Raw genomic sequence first — 20,493 nt, forward strand, 5'->3', positions numbered from 1 at the left:
AAAGAGGGAGCCTGTGGTCTAGAGTACTGTGTTTAAGGATTTGGACTTAATTCCTGAGGCAGTGTGAAACCAGAGTGAGAAAGTGGCATAATAACAACCACACTTTAGGAAAATGATGCTGGCTGCAGTATTGAGTATAGCTGTGTGTGGTGCAGGTAGTGGACAGTTAGAATACAAGAAGACTGCTCTAATAGTGGGCAAGAGATAGTAAGGGACTGCAACAGGGTAGTGCCTAGTTGTGTGGTTGTAAAGGACAAGATAGATGTGAACTTGACCTTTTGTAAAAGCTGCATGATTCACTGACTGATTAGATATAGGGAGTAAGAGGTAGACTACAATTCAAGGTGTTTCTCTTCAAAAGGAGAGCTTTTAAACTTCTGTCAAAACCTGATGCCCCTCTGGTGTGTCTATTTAACTTACTGATATAAGCCATTAACAGCAGTGAGTAATAGAAGAGGGGCTGGTGATTTTAAGAAGGAAAATGATAAAGTCTATATTAGAAGAGTGACTTTGTAAATTATTATGGTCAATCAATGAGTCAGCTTTGAGGCAGTTTTTCAAAATGGTCATTAAGAAGATGACTATCACTCTGACCAATATGGCTCATTTAGTTGGGCAACATCCCTCAAAGCAAAAGGTTGCCAGTTCTATTCCTACTCGGGGCACATGCTTGAGTTGTGGGCCTGGTCCCCAGTTGGGGCAATCAACGTTTTTCTCATATACAGATGTTTCTCTGCCTTTCTTCCTCAGTTCCTTCACCTCTCTCTAAAAATAAATAAATAATAAAATATTTGTTTAAAAAAAACATGAAAAATGTTGATAAACTATTGAGTGAAAGGATAAATTCCATTATTGATTGAGGACTGATTATCACTACATAAAACAAAGGAGGGCAGAAAAAGACTAGTTAACCTGAAAACAGCTGTGTTCAGGTGATAGGATATGAGTGAGTTTTTTTTCTCTTTCGTTTTCTTGGAAATTCTGGATTGTTATTATGTTGCATTGTATGTTAAGTAGGTCCAAGAGAAAGAAGGATTGGAGACTTTCGGCCAAGAAGGAGGCCTAGCCAGACACGCTGGGTCTCCCTCCACAACTAAGATGAAATACAACTACCTCAAAACTAGAGACAACCAGAAGTTCCAGAAAATCAAGCTGCATGGAAGCCCAAGATATACAGAAGAAATATTCATCCAGAGAGGTAGGAGGGGTGGAGCCAGGGCAGAGAGGACACAGTGTGGTGGCAGCCACAGTGGCAGGCCAGTGGAAAGCACTGTCACACATTTTAAAAAGTAGGGAGGGACACCTGGGGTGTGCTCCCAGCCCCAGACCAGACCGCACAGCTCACGGTTCCAGCACCAGGGAAAATAAAACCTCATTGCTTCTGACTGTGCAAACCAGAGGGGGTTGGGTGGAGGAAGATACTGCTGGACTCTCAGAAGAGTCCACTTGTTTAAAGGGCCCCCACAGTCCTAGAACATCCACAGACCCACCCACTCAGAACAATAGCCAGGGCAACAGCTAGAGAGGTGCCAGGCCCATACAGAAGTGGGAGAAGTGCCTGGAAAAGGGAAAAGTGCTGAGCAGGTGGCATTGTTCCCTCTCAGACACCTCACCCACATACATCACCATAACGTGGTGGAAAGAGTCACCTGTACTGACGAACACCTAAAGCTCCACCCCTTATAACGTAATAGGTGCAACAGCTCTACCGAAGACACAGAGGAAAACAAACATGGGAACCTGTCAAGATGAGGAGACAGAGAAGTATGGCCCAAAAGAAGGAAGAGATCAAGGTTCCAGTGAAAGAACTAAGTGATGAGATAGCCAACCTGACAAGGAGATAGCCAACCTAACATATGTAGAGTTCAAAACACTGGTGATAATGATGCTCACAGATTTGACAGATATGCTTAAATATGGCAAACACATAAGGGAAGAAGTGAAGGCTATGCTAAATGAAATGAAGAAAAAAATCTGCACAAAACCAATGGTGAAGGGAAGGAAACTAGGGTTCAAATCAATGATTTGGAATATAAGAAGAAGAAAAACAGTCAACCAGTGCAGAATAAGGAAACAAGAATTGAAAAAAAATGAGGAGAGGCTTAGGAACCTCTGGAACAACTTTAAACATACCAACATCCAAATCATAGGGGTGCCAGAAGGAGAAGATGGAGAGCAAGAAATTGAAAGCTTATGTAAAAAAATAATGAAGGAAAACTTCCCAAATTTGGTGAAGGAGATATACATACAAGTCCAGGAAGCACAGAGAGTCCCAAACAAGCTAGACCCAAAAAGGACCACACCAAGACACATCATAATTAAAATGCCAATGGTTTAAGATAAAGAGTGGATCTTAAAAGCAGCAAGAGAAAAGCAGAGCATTACATATAAAGGGGTGCCTATAAGACTATCAGCTGATTTCTCAAAAGAAACTTTGCAAGCAAGAAGAGATTGGAAAGCAATATTCAATGTGATGAAAAGTAAGGACCTGCAACCAAGGTTACTCTATCCAGCAAAGCTTGCTTTCCAGACAAGATAAACCTAAAGGAGATCATCATCACCAAGCCCTAACTATATGAAATGTTAAAGGGACTTATTTTAAAAAAAGATCAAAACTATGAACAGTAAAATGACAACAAACTCACAACTATCAACAACTGAATCTAAAAAATAAAAACAAAATCCAATTAAGCAAACCAGAATAGAAACAGAACCATAGGTATGGGGATCATTTGGAGGGTTATCAGCTAGGAGGGGGAAGGAGGAGAAATGAATAAATGGTGCAGGTATTAAGATGCATAAACGGTTGGTACAAAATAGACAGGAGGAAATTAAGAATAATATAGAAAAGGGTGAAGCCAAAGAACTTATATGCACAACCGATGGACATGAACTAAGGGGGGGGGATTGCTGGAGGGAAGGGGTCTACTGGGAAGAGGGGAGCAAAGGGAAAAAATTGGGACTACTGTAACAACATAATCAATAAAATATACTTTTTTTTAAAAAAAGAAAGACTGACAGTAGAGAGGGAGGGAAGGAACATACACAAATGACATAAAACATGCCCCCAGTTAGCAGACCTTTTGTATATGAAGTAACGTTTAGAACTTGGTCAGTACATACCAGATTCTAGTAGCTTTTCCAGCCTCATTTTTTATGCATCTAGTTTGGGCTGTCTCAGTAGGATTGGTTAAGAGCCACTTATATGTCCCTTTGTATTTAGAGACTGTCTCACCAGCTTCGCACTTTCCCGGCTCTACAGAGAAAATGTAAGTAAATTTTGGAGGGCAAAAGGCACTTATACAAGTATGACCAACATCCATTATGATCCATCATTATTACCTGTGCACTAACATCAGCAAATAAAAGAGGGATTTATTTTTTTACCAGACCATTTAAATCAGGCTTCATTAAAAATAACATTAAATGGAATCTTTTTTTAAAAAAAATAAGCCTCCCAGTAAACCCTCACATTTAGTCCTTTTCATTAAAACTACCAATTGACAGGACAGGTTTTTCTGTTTTTGTTTTTAAAAATTATACACATGCCTTGAAAATAATTCAAGGCACACAAAGAGGCATAGAGTAAAAATCAAAGTCCCCACCTGACAGTTTCCTTTCTTCTGAGGTACCCACTGTTAATAGTGACAGGAGACTACAGGATGACTTCCCTTTCTGGATGGCTCTTTGTTTCTTAATAGACTCTGGCATGGATATGATTTTAGTAAACTCAATATGTCTGCCATCACCAACACAGACAAGAGCCTGTTATGATGTTGGTGCTGAGGGCAAGATTTTGCTGACAAGCATTGTCATCTTAAGAAAATATGACCTGAACTGTTTATGTGATAAGTTCCCAGTTTTTACTGACCACCTACTGGGTTTGTGATCTTGATTCCAAAAATCTCTTCTTCAAGGTGTTGACAGAGTGATCCAAGAAGTGGCCAAAATAGCCTTGTCCAGCCATCTCCATCTCCTCTTAGGGAGGATAAAAGGGGCCTTCTGCTCACTCTCAGGACACATTCATTAGCGTCATTTGCATGGCAGCTCTGCCTGTGGCTTCAACACTGTTCTGCCCTCCATCTCACTCTCATTTGCAATCATAGCCTGCCCTCCACCACCTAATCAGTTTATTGTCAAGGATTGTGTACTCTGTTGCCCATGTGTGTTATCTGGGTTAGCTCAATATTTTTACTATATTCTATTGGGGAAAAGAAAGAAAGTTGGCATCAATGGGAAAGACATGGAGTGGCTTGATAGTTTTTCTCTTTTACCTTTAAAGCCTTGCTAATCTAAAAAGAAAATGCCCATGAAAGAAATTCTGAACTGTTCCCAGATCACTTTCCAAGATGAATAGGCTGGCTAAATCAATTGATAAATTAGCAAGTGTCTATTGGGGAGCTGTTTTGTGTAATTAGGAAGCTCTCCAGGTCTTGAGATATTTATGCAAGAGAGATAATCATTCCATGCCATTGATGGACAGAGCTGACCAACAGTGTCTGTTAACCCCTTTGGCTCTCTCTTTAGATAGATATATAAATAGATGATATAGATATAGATATAGATATAGATTAGATAGATATAGATATAAATATAGATACAGATGATACAGCTATAAATATAGAAAGGTTTTTAGGCCAATTTGGCACTGAAGATGTGGAAAGGAACATGAAGACCAATTCTTTCCCGTCTAAATTCAGGACTTCTTAATATGTATGCACTATGAGCTTTATAACAAGGGATTAAACTCATATAGAAATAGCCACACCCAAGTTACCTAGTTTTGTCACTGCAACATGTTCAGATTTTACTAATAATGTCAATTGATCTTGTGTGAAGTTTCCATGAGTCAGGTTACCATGTATTTTAGTTTTGATCCTGTTAATCAGTTCAGTGGGTGCTAAAGGAGAATTGGCCTTTATGATGACCTGACAAACACAGCTGAAAAACAGAACAAAAAAGAAAGATGTTGCAGTTATGTCAACAGTATGTAACTTGACCTGTTGTGATGAAATTCTATACAAATGATTTAATTGATAGTTCATAAATATCAAACATTTTATAGCTATTAAGTGGAAAATCATAAGATACGATGGAAGACAGCATATTGAAATCTTCTGATAAATTTTATTGTATCTAAAATAAACAACTCTAAACCCATTTTCAAAAAAACAGCAACATTTGCATAATGTTGAAATTGATTAGACATACTATTGCTCTAGAAGTTTGTGATAATTAACAGAGGAGATGAAGTACTCAGGATTTATTACTTCATAGGGAACTTTTTAACTTCCTGGTCTCCAATTTATGCATCATTACTGCAATAAGGTAAATAGGCACTTGCTCAATTAGTCTATGAAGATGTGTTCTACAAAAGGCCTATTTCTATAACACAATAATAGTAATGATTATGATAATGATAGTAGTTAACATTTGTAGAGTTCTTGCTCAACATGTTTTGATTCATGTTATCGTCACAATAGCCTTATGAGGCAGTGTTGTTATTATCCTCATTCTACAGATGAGGAAACTGAACCAAAGATCTATTATTTCATTTCTAAATATTATTTTCACTAAAAGACATGTTATGAGAAAAATAGGGCTGTCCTTGACCTCAACCTCTGTAGTGAGGTCATCAGACATTCTAAATTCCTCTACTGCTCCATTCCAGAGCACATTTCAGACTCACACTTATCTGTACCTTTTCTCTGTTTCCATTTGTTAGATACATCTTTTTGAAGAACACATTTCCTATGTTTCCTACCAGCTGTTTAAAGTTAGATGTGCCTGTGTTTATTCAGAAGTTCTATGTCCAATCAAAGACATATCCACCCCAACTAATTCACACTTGGTGAAGTCTCTGCTCATCCTACCCATTTCATTTGGAGCCTATCTCTTCTCAGCTTTTATCTTCCCAGTCTGAAGAGGAATCCTCTTTTTAAAACCTCTCCTCTTGCTGCAGCAGACTCTCCATTTTTAGCACTGTGAACATTTAATGACGTTTCCATGAGCCTTCTTTGCATTAAGCAACCCAACAATAGCCAATGTTCTGGGAGGAGCTGGACCACAAGTCTGAACAGGACCAAGGATGCTTTCCATGTTGCTTTTTCAATTTTCTCTCTCAGTATTTTGTGGACTTTTTTGATGACAACAAACACTTTATTCCCCCACTTCCAAATTATGATGACTTTCAACCTCATTTTCTCCTCACTACAAAGAGGCAGCAGGGAGGCTGCTAGGCTGTGCCATGACCAACTGAAACAACTTATGTCATGAAGGCAAAAGGCCAATTACAGAATTGTGTTTGCAGCCACCATCACTCTCTAACACCAGTGCCTCCTCTAACTCGCTGAGCTCCAGCCACAGGAGAAGGGGGGTAAGTAAAGAGGCCTCTATTCCATGGCTTGTACCAAGCAGACTGCCTGCAGATCCACCAGTGGTAAAGCTCTGAGGAAGCACTTGGCTATCAAAGCCATTCGCAAAAATGCGCCCTCTACTGGAGGGGTGAGGAAACCTCATCGTTACAGGCCTGGTACCATGGCACTACATGAAATTAGATGTTATCAAAAGTCCACTGAACTTTAGATTCACAAACTTCTTTTCCAGCGTCTGGTGTGAGGAATTGCTCAAGACTTCAAAACAGAACTGCGCTTCCAGAAAGCAGCTATTGGTACTTTGCAGGAAGTGAGCCTACCTGGTTGGCCTTTTTAAAGACATCAAACTCTGTGCTATCCATGCCAAATGCGTAACAGTTATGCCAAAAGACATCCAGCTAGCATGCCACATACATTGAGAACATGCTTAAGAATCTACTATAATGAGAAATGTTTCAGTCTTAAAAAATTTTTTTCTTCCTGTTATCGGTAGTTCTAAATGTTAGATATTTTTTCCATGGAACCAAAAGGTACCTAAGTATATGATTTCAAGTGGAAAATAGGGGACAGAAATCAGGTATTAGTAGTTTTTCCATTCTCATTTGTGTGTGAATTTTTAAATATAAATGCGGGGGCATAAATCATTAATGCTAGTTAGAATGTTTCAGTGAACAAGTTTCACAAGTTCAATTTTATAACAATATAAATAAACCTGTTAAATTTTTCTGGACAACACCAGCACTTGGATTTTTTTGAAAACAATTAAATTTCTTATTGATGGAATAAAAAAAGAGCCCAATTATGGCCTCTGTAAAGTAACCACCATACTTTGATCTCCTTCTGACAACTCTGACCAACCAGCTATACATACAGAATTAAATGGAAGGGAAATCAGAACCAAATATACCAGCTATGAATAAACTCAGCTCCTACCTGTATAGTACATGGGAAATTGTAGCCATCTCTTGTCCTTCTCTCTGTTACAAATAATGCAAAAAAAAAAAAAAAAGTACATATTCACTGAAATCTTTAAACAAAAGTCACAGCTGAGTAGAGAGCTTATTGTTAACAACAACAATCATAATTGTGCTTTATATTTATGTAATCCATTGCCATCTTCAAATCACCCTCAAAAACATCAATGCATGTAGTCCTCAAACCAACCCTGTAGGATGGACAATCAAGGGCTTGTCACCCCATTTTCTAAATGAGGAAGCTAAGTCTCAGAGAAGTTAAACAATCCGTCCAGTATCACACAGCCAAAGAGTCAAAGAACTGGAAGCAGAATCCAAGCCTTCTGGATCTGAAGCCTAACATAGTGATGACAATAGTAAGCACTATCAAGCATTTACTATGCTTTATGTTCCATGTTAAGCACTTTACATAAATTATCTCATCCCATCTTTCCAATGGTCCTGTGAGGAACGGTAATATTGTTATCCTTATTTCACAGCTAAGGAAACTGAGGCACAGAGAACTTAATTAAGTAGCCCAAGGTCTCACAGTCAGGAAGTGGAAGAGCAGGGATTCTAACCCAGGTAGCCTGACTCTTGGGACCACATTATAACGAAAATACTTTTACACCTATTATTTGAGAGGAAGTTTAGTTATATCATGTTATCTATCAAATATTAAATTAAAAATTCAGACTCAGCTATTTATAGAAAATATTTTAAATGATGACAGATATTTGGGATGCACTGATTGTATTTTGTGTAGTCAAATATGTATCTCATATTTAAATACCTTAAAATCTGTGTGCTTACTAATCCTTTCTACCCTGGCTGGTTTGGCTCAGTGGATTGAGCGTCGGCCTGCGAGCTAAGTGTCGCTGGTTCGATCTTCCAGTCAGGGCACATCAGAGAAGGAAAACTCTGACTCCAAAAAACCTCCGCTGCCTTGCGGCATACCTCTTCAGGGGAAAGGCTAAGGGAGTAAACCCCGACAGAAAATCCGGAGCCGGAGTCCCTAAGGCGGTTTGACGTTGTAGTCAACACCGGCAACTCCTGCGGCGCACCTGAAGCCAAGCTGTATTGACTCCGTCTTTCCCTTGGACCCTTCAGCTGCGAAGAGAGGGGGGGTCTGCTGCATGGGCAACAGCAGACCCTCCATATCACCCTGCCCAGGCTCTGTAGCTTCAGCTTCACTGGAGAGGACACTCCAGCGACATCGCAAGATGTCGATTCAACACGGGAGGAGACAGATACCGTGTCACTCCCGAGTCGGACTGCACAGCCATTCTCGGCGGTGCAGATAGACTCTTAAGAAGCTACACCATCGTCTCTCGAGACGGACAGCTGCCGACGACGACTAATCCTTTCAGAGTTTAACATTGTAAACTTTTGAGGTACTGGAAAAAGTACTAAGAATTGGGGCAAAGATGATGGGAGATAGTTTTACCACACTGTGACTTCAAATCTATACAAATAGAGGGTGAATATATTATGTGAATGTCAGCTTCACAAACAATTATGTCACTCTTGGAAGATCCAGGCTTTTTTGCAAGAATTCCACAACCAAGAAATTCCATTTATCATTTACAATCCCAAAGTCATTCCTTACTTGCAAAGCTTACAAAATATGCCTCAAAAAACTGCCATATAGATAGTTGAGAAAAGCAGAGGATGGTTTCCATAATAGGATCTTGTGAGGATTACAAAGAAGATAATGTATTTTGATCCTCAGTGATCACAATTGAGACCTAATTGCACTTGGGTGGAAGAGCTATTTATTTACATCTAACCAGTTACAAGGTGGGTTACAAGCATTTGTTTTGAGGAATTACTTACAAAAATTTGGTCCATGGTTATTTCTTCCTCAGAAGAGTCTCTGTATCAAAAGCATGAAAAAATTATATAAAAATGAAACAGAGTACCAAATACACGAGGGCACAAGTTCAGAAAAAAAACAATCCTGAGGCAAAACAGTAGACTCTCCCAGCTTGGAATTCACACAATACTAAGGTTACAAGGAGACACTTCAAAAGAACTTGCTCATTATTTGCATACCAAAGTGGTGGTAAGCTTTTGACTCAGAAAACTCACTTTCAAGAGTCTATCCCATAATATAGTACCAGCAGTGGTGCATAAAAATGTATGTAACAAGGGTGAAAATAATTGAAGTTGTAATCCTATAAATATACTAGGCACACCCATACAAAAGAATCCTATGCAGGCATAAAAATGAGTAAGCTGAATCTGAACACATTGGCCTGAGAAGATGTACATGATGTATTCTAAAGCAAGAAAAGGAAGTTAGAAACACATGAATAGGATCCCATTCTCTTAGTAAATGCATGTCAACAAATCTAAAGGAATATATAAGATGTTAACCAGAGTTCTTGGAGTGGGTGGGGAAAGATGGGATTCTGAAGATTTTTACTATCCAGGTCAACTCTAAGATTTTACAATGACCACATATTACTTTTGTAATAAGGAAGATAATACACACAATTTTTTAAAAGAATGTTGTATACTCCAAACATCCCAGATTTTCTTGTAATAACCTACTGTGGATTAACTTCCGTTACTTTCTATAAAACTACTTGAACCTATATATTTGAACATGCAGTAGAAACCAAAATCCCAGTGTGGAAGACAGGCAGTCACATTTATTGATTTAGAAATCAGCTTACCATGGTATACCAGAGCCATGCCTATTTTTCAAAGGGATTTTTCTGATTTTCCTTTAACAGAGGACTAGTATATGTACAGTGCAAGAGCAGAGGAAATATTTCTCAGATGGCCAATTGCTTTGGTCACGGTCTCCTTGATACTACTTAGTGCCTGCCAATTTCACTGCAATCATCTCTCCAATTCTGTGCCTCAGGCAAGTCTTGGACTAGTCAGCATTCCTCACTTGACACATTTCAAGTTACCTTTGGAATTTCTAATTCCTGGAAGTGCATTATCCAAAAATAAAAGGCCATATAAATTCTCATGCATGGGTCATTCTGAACCTTTTGTATTTTAAGGCATTATTTTTTTTCTAAGTCACAGAGCCATAGTATTTTAAAGCTAAAGGGGGAATTAGAGGTAATTGAGTCCAATTCCACTGTTTCCCCTACTTATTTTATTCTGTTTTGTTCTCCCATGACTTTATACCCTGCAGTAATATAACAAATTTCTTTCTCATTCTAAAGAGAACCTACACTCTGATGGGAAGGTGCAACTCAAAATGCAGCGGTCCCTACATCTCAAACAAACAAACAAACAAAAAGGAAATCTCTGGATAATAACAGACTCAAAGTGCCCTCAGACTGCCCTTCAACCCACAGGAGTTGACATTCACATACCTGCTTTTAATTTGAATAGCCAGATTAGCAAGAGTAAATTCACTATCCTGAAACATAGAATTTAGCTGTAAAAGACAAAACATATCAGTTTTAGTATTCCTATTCCTCTATCTTAACCCAGAAAAGTTACCTGATATGTTGTGATTATTAAGCTGCATTCATTATTTCAGTTGGTTCAACATTCCCATCTGGTCCACTTGATTTATATATCCTGTTATGAGTTGAATGCTGTTCCCCCAAAATTTATATGTTGAAGCCCTAACCCCCTAATTTGACTGTATTTGGAGACAGAGCCTTTATGGCAGTTTTTAAGGCTAAATGAGGTCATAAGGGTGAAACCTTAATCTGATAGGACTGGTTTCCCTATAAGAAAGGAAAAAGACACCAAAGATATTTCTCTATCTCTCTCTCTCTCTCTCCCACCCTACCACCACCATGCACACACACAGAAAAGGTCATGTGAGGACGCAACATGAAAGTATCTAACTACAAGCCAAGGAGAGAGACCACACCAGAAACCAACCCTGCCAGCACATTGATCTTGGATTTCCAGTCTCCAAAACCATGAGAAAATATTGGGTTGGCCAAAAATTTTGTGTATTTTTTTTCCATAAGATGGCTCTAGTAGCACTTAGTTGTCTTTAACTTCATTCAAAACAATTTTATTAGATTGTATTGTGGCAGCTGACATATCAGCATGCATTAAAAAAAACTTATCAAAATTGGTGAATTTTTGTGTAGCCATTTTAATATTGAAGATGGAAGAAAATATGCAATATTTTCAGCATATTATTCTTTATTATTTCAAGGAAGGTTGAAACACACACACAAAGATTTGTGCAGTGTATGGAGAAGGGGCTGTGACTGATCGAACATGCCAAAAGTGGTTTGAGAAGTTTTATGCTGGAGATTTCTTCCTGGACGATGCTCCATGGTCGGGTAGACTAGTTGAAGTTGATAGTGATCAAATTGAGACATTAATTGAGAACAATCAATGTTATACCATGTGGGAGATAGCCAACATACCCAAAATCTCCAAATCAATAAAGTTATTTGTGAAAATGAAAATGTGTCTTTTATGGAAAAAAACATACAGACTTTTTGGCCAACCCAATAAATGTCTGTTGTTCAAGCCACTTAGTGCATCGTATTGTTATGGCAACCCTAGTAGACAAATATACTCAATCATGTCAAACACTTATAATTATGTCATATACACTTGAAAATAAATGCTGATGGGGAGAGAAGGGAGATAGATATGATCATTTACTATTGGTAGGGATGCAGGTTTGTATCACCTATCTGGGAGGTCATTTAGCAATAGCTATTAACATGTAAAATGTTTATGATTCAAGGATTCCAGCTCTAGAATTGTATTCTATAGAATTTCAAGTGCCTCTCCAAAAGTTATTGCGAAGGCATTATTGTCAGCGTTGTTTTCAAATAGAAATAAGAATAGAAATATATGAATGGCTACCAATGGACACATGGATTTTAAAAAATACTACTTTACAATCATCTAGAGAAATTCTATGCATCTGTTAAAGTGTATGAGATATATTTATATTTATAACTATGAATATGCTCAGAGACAGATGGTTAACTGAAAAAAGCAAGTTAGCATAATTAGTATATGATTCCCATTATTTTTGAAAAAGAACATATGTGCATCAATGCTATTGACCATATAGAAAAAATCTGAAAGAATATATTTCAAACTGTTAAGAGTAATTAATACAAGAAGCAGTATTAGAAGAGACACATGCTTTCTGGGTTTCAGATTTCAGTTTCTGGATTTTTACAGAGAGTACGTAGTACTCTTATGACCAGAAAAAAGTAAGGAGAAGTAAGACATTTTTTGCGTAGGAGAGAGAAGTTAAAATGCAGAAAACAAAAATATTTAAATGCAATGACATAGACTTTGTTATCATTGCTCTCCTACTTTCCCCAAAAAGAAAATTTGGCAAAAACTCAGAAGTTGTGTCAGTGAAGGAAAATGTGCACTTCTAAACAAATTAAAATATTAACATCCTTAAAAGCTTTCAGCATTGGCAGTATAAATGAAAATTTGCTTACATCCTCATGGTGTTGATTACAGAGTGGATAGATTTTCAGCAAAAATATCAAAACTATTTAGCTGTGAAATGTATATGGGTAGAAAAAGTAAAGCCTAGTTTTAACCTACTCAGTCTTTGTCATATATATACATATATATATATTCACATATTTTATATGTACCATAAATATTTAAAATATAAATGTACCCAATTTTCTGTTAATTCATTTATAACACTAGTAATAGGGATCGCTGGCTCTTCATCAAAGACAGAGAAGCTCATTCCAATATTGTAGAAGGAAACTGTAATTAAAAATAAGAAGATTAATTTTATTTATTTAGTTCAAGACATTTAACTCCTATATAAATTTGGACAAAATTGTCTGTATTTGTAACTAAACAGTGACATCTCATTCTTAAATTTAGCTTAATTTAAGTCCAAGGTCAAGAACCAGCACTTTTGACTTCATATTTAAAAGCAAAACAGCAACAAACAAAACAGAAACAGACTCATAGACACAGAGAACAGACTGATGGTTGTAGAGGGAGAGGGGTTTGGGGAACTGGATGAAAAAGGTGAAGGGATTGAGAGGTGCAGATTGGTAGTTACAGAATAGTCATGGGATGTAAAGTACAGCACAGGGAATATAGTCAGTAATACTGTAATAACTATGTATAGTGCCATGTGGGTCCTAAAAAATCAGGGAAACACTTTGTAAAGTGCCTAACCACTATGTTGTACACCCAAAACTAATGCAAAATAATATTGAATGTAAATTTTAATTGAAAAAAATTAAAAATAATAATTAAAAAAAGAAAAACAGTGTATACCATTGCATTTTTGCTTTAATTATTTAGGAAGTTCCTTATGCAGTTGATAGACATTCTACAAATCTCCTAAATCCTCAATTTTCATTGACCAACAGATTTCCAATCCATTTAACAGCCAAGTTAAACGTAATCTCACAAAATCATTTGTTCTGAGGAAATATTTTTTTCTTTTCTTTCTGCTTCAAGTTTTTCTCTCTGCAGTTCCTTATTTCTCTTGTCTGCCCTATCAAATTTCAATGAAATGTTAAAAGTTGAAAGAACATCCAAAACTTGAGAAATATGGAAGCCAAATACTCCCCACCACTGAGAAGTATTACAAGCCAGCTGGAGGTGAAGTGGAGAAGGCTGAAACATGTATCAGAGGAATTTTAAAAAGACGAGCTAGAATATCTTCTGGTGATTTCTGGAATGTGGTCAGTATGTTGGACCTAAGACTATATAATCCTCTTATTGGGAAGGTGGGTGAGGTTCCTGAGCCATGTTCACATTGGCAAAGTCAGACTCAGAGCATCAGAATAAAATGGGTGGAAAAGAGGCTTAGAAATTACATACTGAGTAAAAAGGTATATTTGCATTATATTTTAATAAAGCAAAGATAAGAAAGATGGCTAGAGAGTTCTGTGTTTGGATAAGATATACACTGTCTGATGGAGATAATAAACACCTGTACCCTTCTTTATCCTTTTCTGCCTTCAGAAAACTGTCCACCTTGGAGAACACATGGTTCATTGTGCATGCATTCTGTTAGTGATACACTATACACATTGTGAAACATACCTGTGGACTCAATGGCAATAGATGAAGTCAATGTTTCTGTAGATAGAAAGGAAGATGTGGAGTCCAGCCAGGATGTCTCAAAACAGGAAGAGAGTAATGAAGACACAGTTGCTGTAGAAGGATATGTTACTCTAGTAGATATGAGTGGAAATGAAGTTTCAGTAGCTGTGGATGTAGTGCTCATTATATTTGAAAGGGAGTCCAGTGTGGGCTTAACAAAAGCAAAAGTAGGGGATGCTGATGCAGCTGGGATTCTGCTCCACAGTGATGTTGTAGGGTTAGGCAGAGGCATGGAACCAATAGATAGGGTATGATCAGTTGTAAGAGGTGAACTACTCATTCTGCTAATGGATAACGGTTGAGACACAATCCTGGAGTTGGCAGTCACAGTGGTTCTGGAAGAAGCCTCAGGGGATTTGGAAATGTATACAATGTCATCTGTGATTTTTATAGAGATAGGGAGAGAAGTTGGGAACCTAGCAGTAACACCATCCACTGTAGTTGTAAGAGTGGTTTTGGTGAGTATGGGACTTACAGTAGCAAAGGGTAGTGTTGTAAGGTTAGTGAATGGGTATGTTGGTGACATGTCAGAAGTCAGAAATGTAGATCTTGGCACCTCTATTGTAGAAGAAGTTATAAGGTGAGGAGTATTAGAAACAGTTTCCAGAGGGGAGCCTGAAGAGAGACTAGATAAGACCCCAGTCAGCATGGGTGTAATAGTAGCCTTTGAAATTATACATCCTGAAGTGGCACCAGAAGGATTTGATGGGAGTGTGGTCCCTGGAGTTACAGATGTGGTAGTCTTCTCAAATGTCTGCTCAATGTCAACCGAAGTGGTAGGAATAGATCTTGAAGATATTGATAATGAAGGGCTCTCAGACATTTTCAAAGTAGGAAGAATTCCTGATGTGGAAATTGATGACATTGCCATAACATCTCCAGATACAAGACCAGTCTGTGAGGCTGTGAATGTTGACAAAGACCCAGGAGTCTCTGTTTCCATCTTGTTGGGTGTAGGTATATGAGTAGCAGTGAAAGTTGGAAATTGAGAATCTTCAGCTATGGGTGAGTTCCAGGAAGTCATAAGCAGAGACTGGGTGTTACTGGATGTGGTTTTAGTTTCCAGAACTGGAAATTCTACCATTTGGGATGTAGGAGGAATATAAGACTTTGGAGTATAGAACTTAGCTTTAGTGCTATGAGGTGAAAAAAGAAATGGTGTAAAAGAGGTCAGAGTTGCACTGAATGAAGTCCGTGGATGGTGTGAAACAGGGGTATTCACAGATGTGGCACCTTTTGTTAGTTCAGCTGCTGAAGTATTTTCTGTCAAGGAAGTCATTTCTTTTGTATTCGAAGAGAGGAAAGTGGTGGCTTTTATACTTTTTGTGGCTCCAGAAGTGCTCTTAAAGATAGTCAAAGATGGGGAAACCTGAATATTCAAAGAAGTATGGAGACTATCTGAAGGAGTAGATGAAATCACACTTTTATGAGCAGCAGTTCTGGAATAATTATTTGTGAGAACTGTTGTTCTATCACTGTTAGTACACCCAGATAATATGCCCAGAGTTGTAGCCTCATCTCCTTGGGATGACTGTGGTGTTGTTGGTAGAAATGGTGAAAATGTGGTTTTTGATATGGAAGAAATAACTTCAATGTTCTTAGAACTGAGTAGAAAGGAGCCAGTGGTGCCTACAAATGGCGTCATCACCCCACCCATAAGAGTAGTTGGGATGGTTTTTACAGAAGAATAAGTTGGATGTGTTGGGGAGGGAAAGGATGTAGGTATGATGCTGGAGGACATCTCTGTCATTTCTGAAGTAGTGGAGGAAACCGTTGTGCTTTTTGAAATAGGCCCAGCATATGTCACAGGTGTGACATCCAATGTAGATGTTTGTACAGTCATAGTAGTCCTAGGGGTAATTGAAGACAATAAAGTAGAAAATGATCCAACTGTTGTGAAAGCAGAAGGAACAGCTGAAAGTGAGAAAGAGTCATGAACTGACATTGAGGACATCTCAGGCACAGAGCCAGAAGTGGCTATAGAGGGACTTTTTAAACAATCTGGGTGTGATGTTTTAGAAGATTTGGTTACCAGTATTGTGAAAGTGTCAGAAACTCTTTTAGAGGTGGAGGTAGTGACATTAACTGGCAGTGAGGACATCTGGTAGATAGAAATGGACGTTGCCATAGAGGTTTTATCAAGTGCTGTGGTTACCATTGGAGCAGAAAAGGCTGTAGTGTTTAAAGTCTTAGGTGTGGTTTTCACTGAAGTTACTGTATCGTCTGAGGTAGAGAGAAAGGTAGTCTTAGCCTTAGTTGTCACAGGAGTGGTAGGTCCCAGTGAGTAGACTGAAGTTTCTGTCAGAAAGGAAATTTCTGTGGGTGTCGTCCTGACAGAATTCACTGTGGTTTCTAAAGTGGTATGAGTCAAGTCTCCATGTGTAGGCACAATCTTGCTGGTTGTGGAAGCAGTCTGATCCAATGGTGGCATCAAGGCTGTGGTCACTGTAGCTGATGACAGAGTTGAGATATCTGAGAGTACAGACATGGAGGAAGCCATCCCTAGTACAGAAGGCTCAGACATGTTCTCCTTAGACACCACCATAGAGGTGACACCAGAGACATTAACTGGCAATGAGGACATATGGGTAATAGTCCCAGGAGATGCTGAGGAATGAGTAGTTGTAAGCTGTGAAGGCAAGGTATCAGTAGACAAGGACATAGCTGTCCTGTCTGTAGGGATAGTAGCAAAACTGCTCTCCAATATCCTTGTGGTAGAAGAAACCAGGGGTTCAGGGAATGTCTTCATGCTTCCAGAAGTGGGAGATGGAGTTGAATTTCCCTTAGGTGGAGTCTCTGAAGTCCAGTGTGTTGTGTATGTGTGGGTGGAATTAAAAATTCCTGTTGTCCCATTGTATAAAGTCTTAGGTGTGGTTTTCACTGATTCTTGAGAAAACCAACTTCCTCTCACCTCAGTACTTGAAGTTTTATTATCCAGTGGGATAGTCAAGATTTCTAAATCAAGAAAAGGGGAAACAGTGACAGAAGCTGTCACGCCTTGTACAGACTCATTTGTTGCTTCTACCATTGTTGCAAATGGAGAAACCTCAGTTGTTGCTGCTATAGTTGATCCCCCCTTAAGATAATGGGAAGTTGATTCTTTCCTTGTCACAGTAGCATTGAATCTTTGTGTTGTTGCAGCCTCTGGAGCAGGGACTGTTGAATCTCCAAATGCAATTGTGCTTTTTATCTCTGGTTGTGTGGTCTCAGAAGCACTCTCCTCAGTAGAAAAATTTGGTTTGATGTCAGGAAGGGTAGATATTATATCTATTGGTGGAACTGTCTCCCCAGGTGTTGAAAGATGTTCATTTTCAACTACTGTGGACGCAGGTGTGGCTCCTAGTGATAGGGTGGAAAGTTTAAACTCCGGCAGTTTGGTTACAGATGTGGTTCCAGAAACTATGGAGAAATTAGCCAACCACGGAGATGTCAAGTTGGATAGAGCTGTTGTATATCTGTCTATAATGGCATCAGTAGTAATAGTATCAGTGGTAGTGGTAGCCTCACTTTCTGTGGATGCTTCTGGTGAGATATCAGTAGTTGTGGAGGAATATTCTGTATTAGAAGTACTGCTATGGAATACTGATGTCAATGGGGTCTGGTCTGGTCTGGAAGTCCAAGTGATCTCACTGGTGAATAGATGGGTACCTTCATCACTTATTGATGTGAGACCAGACTCAGATGACTTTGATGTGGAAGCTGATCGAGTGGAAATCAAAGGAAACCTGTTTTCACCACCGGTGGGTGTGTTCTGAGTATATATTGGCCCAGTGACAGTGGGATGAAGTATACTTGCAGCTGCTGTAGGTGTAAGTGTGATTCTAGGAGTCAAAGATCTATGTGTAGTCTCAGCATCAATAACTGTCTGTACTCTCTGAGCTTCAGTGAATGAGGGGCATGTCCGGAAAGAAAAGGATGGAGAAGATGCCTCTTTTGGCATGGAGACAGATATTGTATCCTCCACTCTGGGGGAAGAGACATCCTGGAAATTTGTAGATCTCAATTCTGTTTCAGCTGTTCTTAGCTCAGGGGTCATCTCAATAGGCTTAGTTGGGAGCGTCATTGAATGAACTGTAAATGATATTTTCTTACCAGTTGTTGCCAATGTAGATGCTGTCTGATTTCTAGGAAATACAGTATCCATTGGAGCAGCTGTGGATATGAGCACAGACTCAGGTGGGAGTGTTGATGCAGTCCCAATGTGAGTAGAAGTCTGTCTCACTGTGGACCAAGGTACAGTTCTAGCAACTGTAGATGCAAGAAACTCATGGTTAGCTGTGGAGCTAGGGAGTACTCTGATACCTGTGAATCTGTGTTTGGGCCAAGATGTTGACTCAATAGATGAGAATAAAGATGTTGTCTTCATAATAGCCGCCTGAGAAGCAATTGCTGAAATTTTAGATACAACTGAATTCTTGGTAAATCTGGATGCACATAGAAAGTTAGTAGCTGTAGTTGGATGAAAGGTTTCAGTAACAATGGCTCCAGCCATCTTTGTTTTCATTGTGCTCTCGGAAGGTGGGTATTCAGTTGTTTCTGTGGACTTTGTAGTAGTCCCTATGAAGGTATTTTTGGTAGGTAGAACAATGGTTGCTGAAGTAGACAAAATATCTGCTGCAATTGTAGCTGCCTCCACTATGGATGTCTTTAAAATCTTTGGTGCAGTCACTGTTTCCAGAGGTGGAGATGTTTTATTGGAATATGATATGGTTGTATAATCAGTTGCAGATACAGGCATACTTTTAGACATCATTGTAGAAGAATATACAGTCTTCTGTGGTTTTAGTCCAGTAACTTGGAATGAGGTTGTCAAATCTATTTGTTGTGAAGGAGTTGTACTTGTTTCTTGAATTGTTATATTTTCAGAAACAACTGCAAAAATAGAAAGCATGTGTTACTTTGGGCTCAGCTTTTAAAATAAAAGATGATTTCTTAAGAAAGAGCTCTATAATTTTTTTTAAATTTTTTCTTATATTTTTGAAAGGAGATAAGTATCAAATATAATCACATCACTTAATTACTTGGGGTTCATTTTACAATGATTTTCTTCTTTCTAAAATATCTATATGGTTTTCTTAACGCCATGGTTAAGTAACAAGTCCATTCTATAGTATATATATACATATATATACTCCTGAAAGAGGTATACATGCTATAGTAGCACCTAATTGAGAAGATTAGCTTTGGGAAATGTACCAACTTCTTGAAACACACAAGTTATCAAAACTTAAGAAGAAATAGATAACTTCAATAGTCCTATTAGATCTGTTAAAGAAATTGAATTGTGCAGTTAATATGATTTCACTCATAGGTGGGATCTAATGAACAAACTGAACTAAGAAGCAAAACAGAGACAGACTCATACATGGAGAGTAGAGGACAGCTAGGTAGGTTGGGGGTGGAGGGATTGAGCAAAAAGGAAAAAAGACTCATGGACATGGAAAACAATGTGGTGATTGCTGAGGGGAGGGGAGTAAAAGGGGACCAAATGGTAATAAAAAAATACAATAAAGATTAAATTTAAAAATATTCAAAAAATAAGACCACCTCTGGTTTGAAATAGATGTAGTTTTAAATCCTGGCTCATCACTTACTCATTATATAGCCTTGGACTAGTTACTTAACCTTTCTGTGTTTCAATTTCTTCCTCTGTAATGTGCAATAATAACAACTAGTTTATAAAATAGTTTTGAGACTTGAGTTAATGCATGTAAGACACTTAGCATAGAAACTGGCAAACAGTAAATGATCAAAAATAATTAACTGTTTTAAATAAAAGCTTACTATTTTCCTTTATTTAGTTAGTTTTTAAGCATATTTTATTGATTATATAATTACAGTACTCCCAACTTTTCCCCTTTGCTCCCCTCTGCCCAGTACCCCTCTTCCCCCAGCAATCCAGCTCCCCTTAGTTCATGTCCATCAGTCGTGCATATAAGTTCTTTGGCTTCACCCGTTCCTATATTATTCTTAACTTCCCCCTGTCTATTTTGTACCAACCAATTATGCTTCTTAATCCCTACACCATTTCCTCATTTTTCCCCATTCTCCTTCCCAGCTGGTAACCCTCCAAATGATCCCCTTACCTATGATTCTGTTCC

The 20,493-nt window shown here is 38.4% G+C and overlaps 1 protein-coding gene across 1 annotated transcript in view; it reads right to left on the minus strand.

Annotated features, from left to right (window-relative positions):
* The window catches only part of ADGRG4 (adhesion G protein-coupled receptor G4), a 154,468-nt gene that overhangs the window by 58,037 nt on the left and 75,938 nt on the right, over positions 1 to 20,493 (minus strand). Inside the window, exons 4-10 of the mRNA XM_090264028.1 lie at positions 14,333 to 19,264; positions 12,933 to 13,027; positions 10,669 to 10,733; positions 9,157 to 9,203; positions 7,308 to 7,353; positions 4,778 to 4,941; positions 3,124 to 3,256 (exon numbers count right to left, since the gene is read on the minus strand). Of these exons, the coding sequence (XP_090120154.1) occupies positions 3,124 to 3,256; positions 4,778 to 4,941; positions 7,308 to 7,353; positions 9,157 to 9,203; positions 10,669 to 10,733; positions 12,933 to 13,027; positions 14,333 to 19,264 (5,482 nt within the window). The remainder of the gene's footprint in view (positions 1 to 3,123; positions 3,257 to 4,777; positions 4,942 to 7,307; positions 7,354 to 9,156; positions 9,204 to 10,668; positions 10,734 to 12,932; positions 13,028 to 14,332; positions 19,265 to 20,493) is intronic.

Source organism: Furipterus horrens, unplaced genomic scaffold (assembly GCF_987537825.1).
Source record: "Furipterus horrens unplaced genomic scaffold, mFurHor1.1.pri manual_scaffold_17, whole genome shotgun sequence".
Taxonomy (NCBI): domain Eukaryota; kingdom Metazoa; phylum Chordata; class Mammalia; order Chiroptera; family Furipteridae; genus Furipterus; species Furipterus horrens.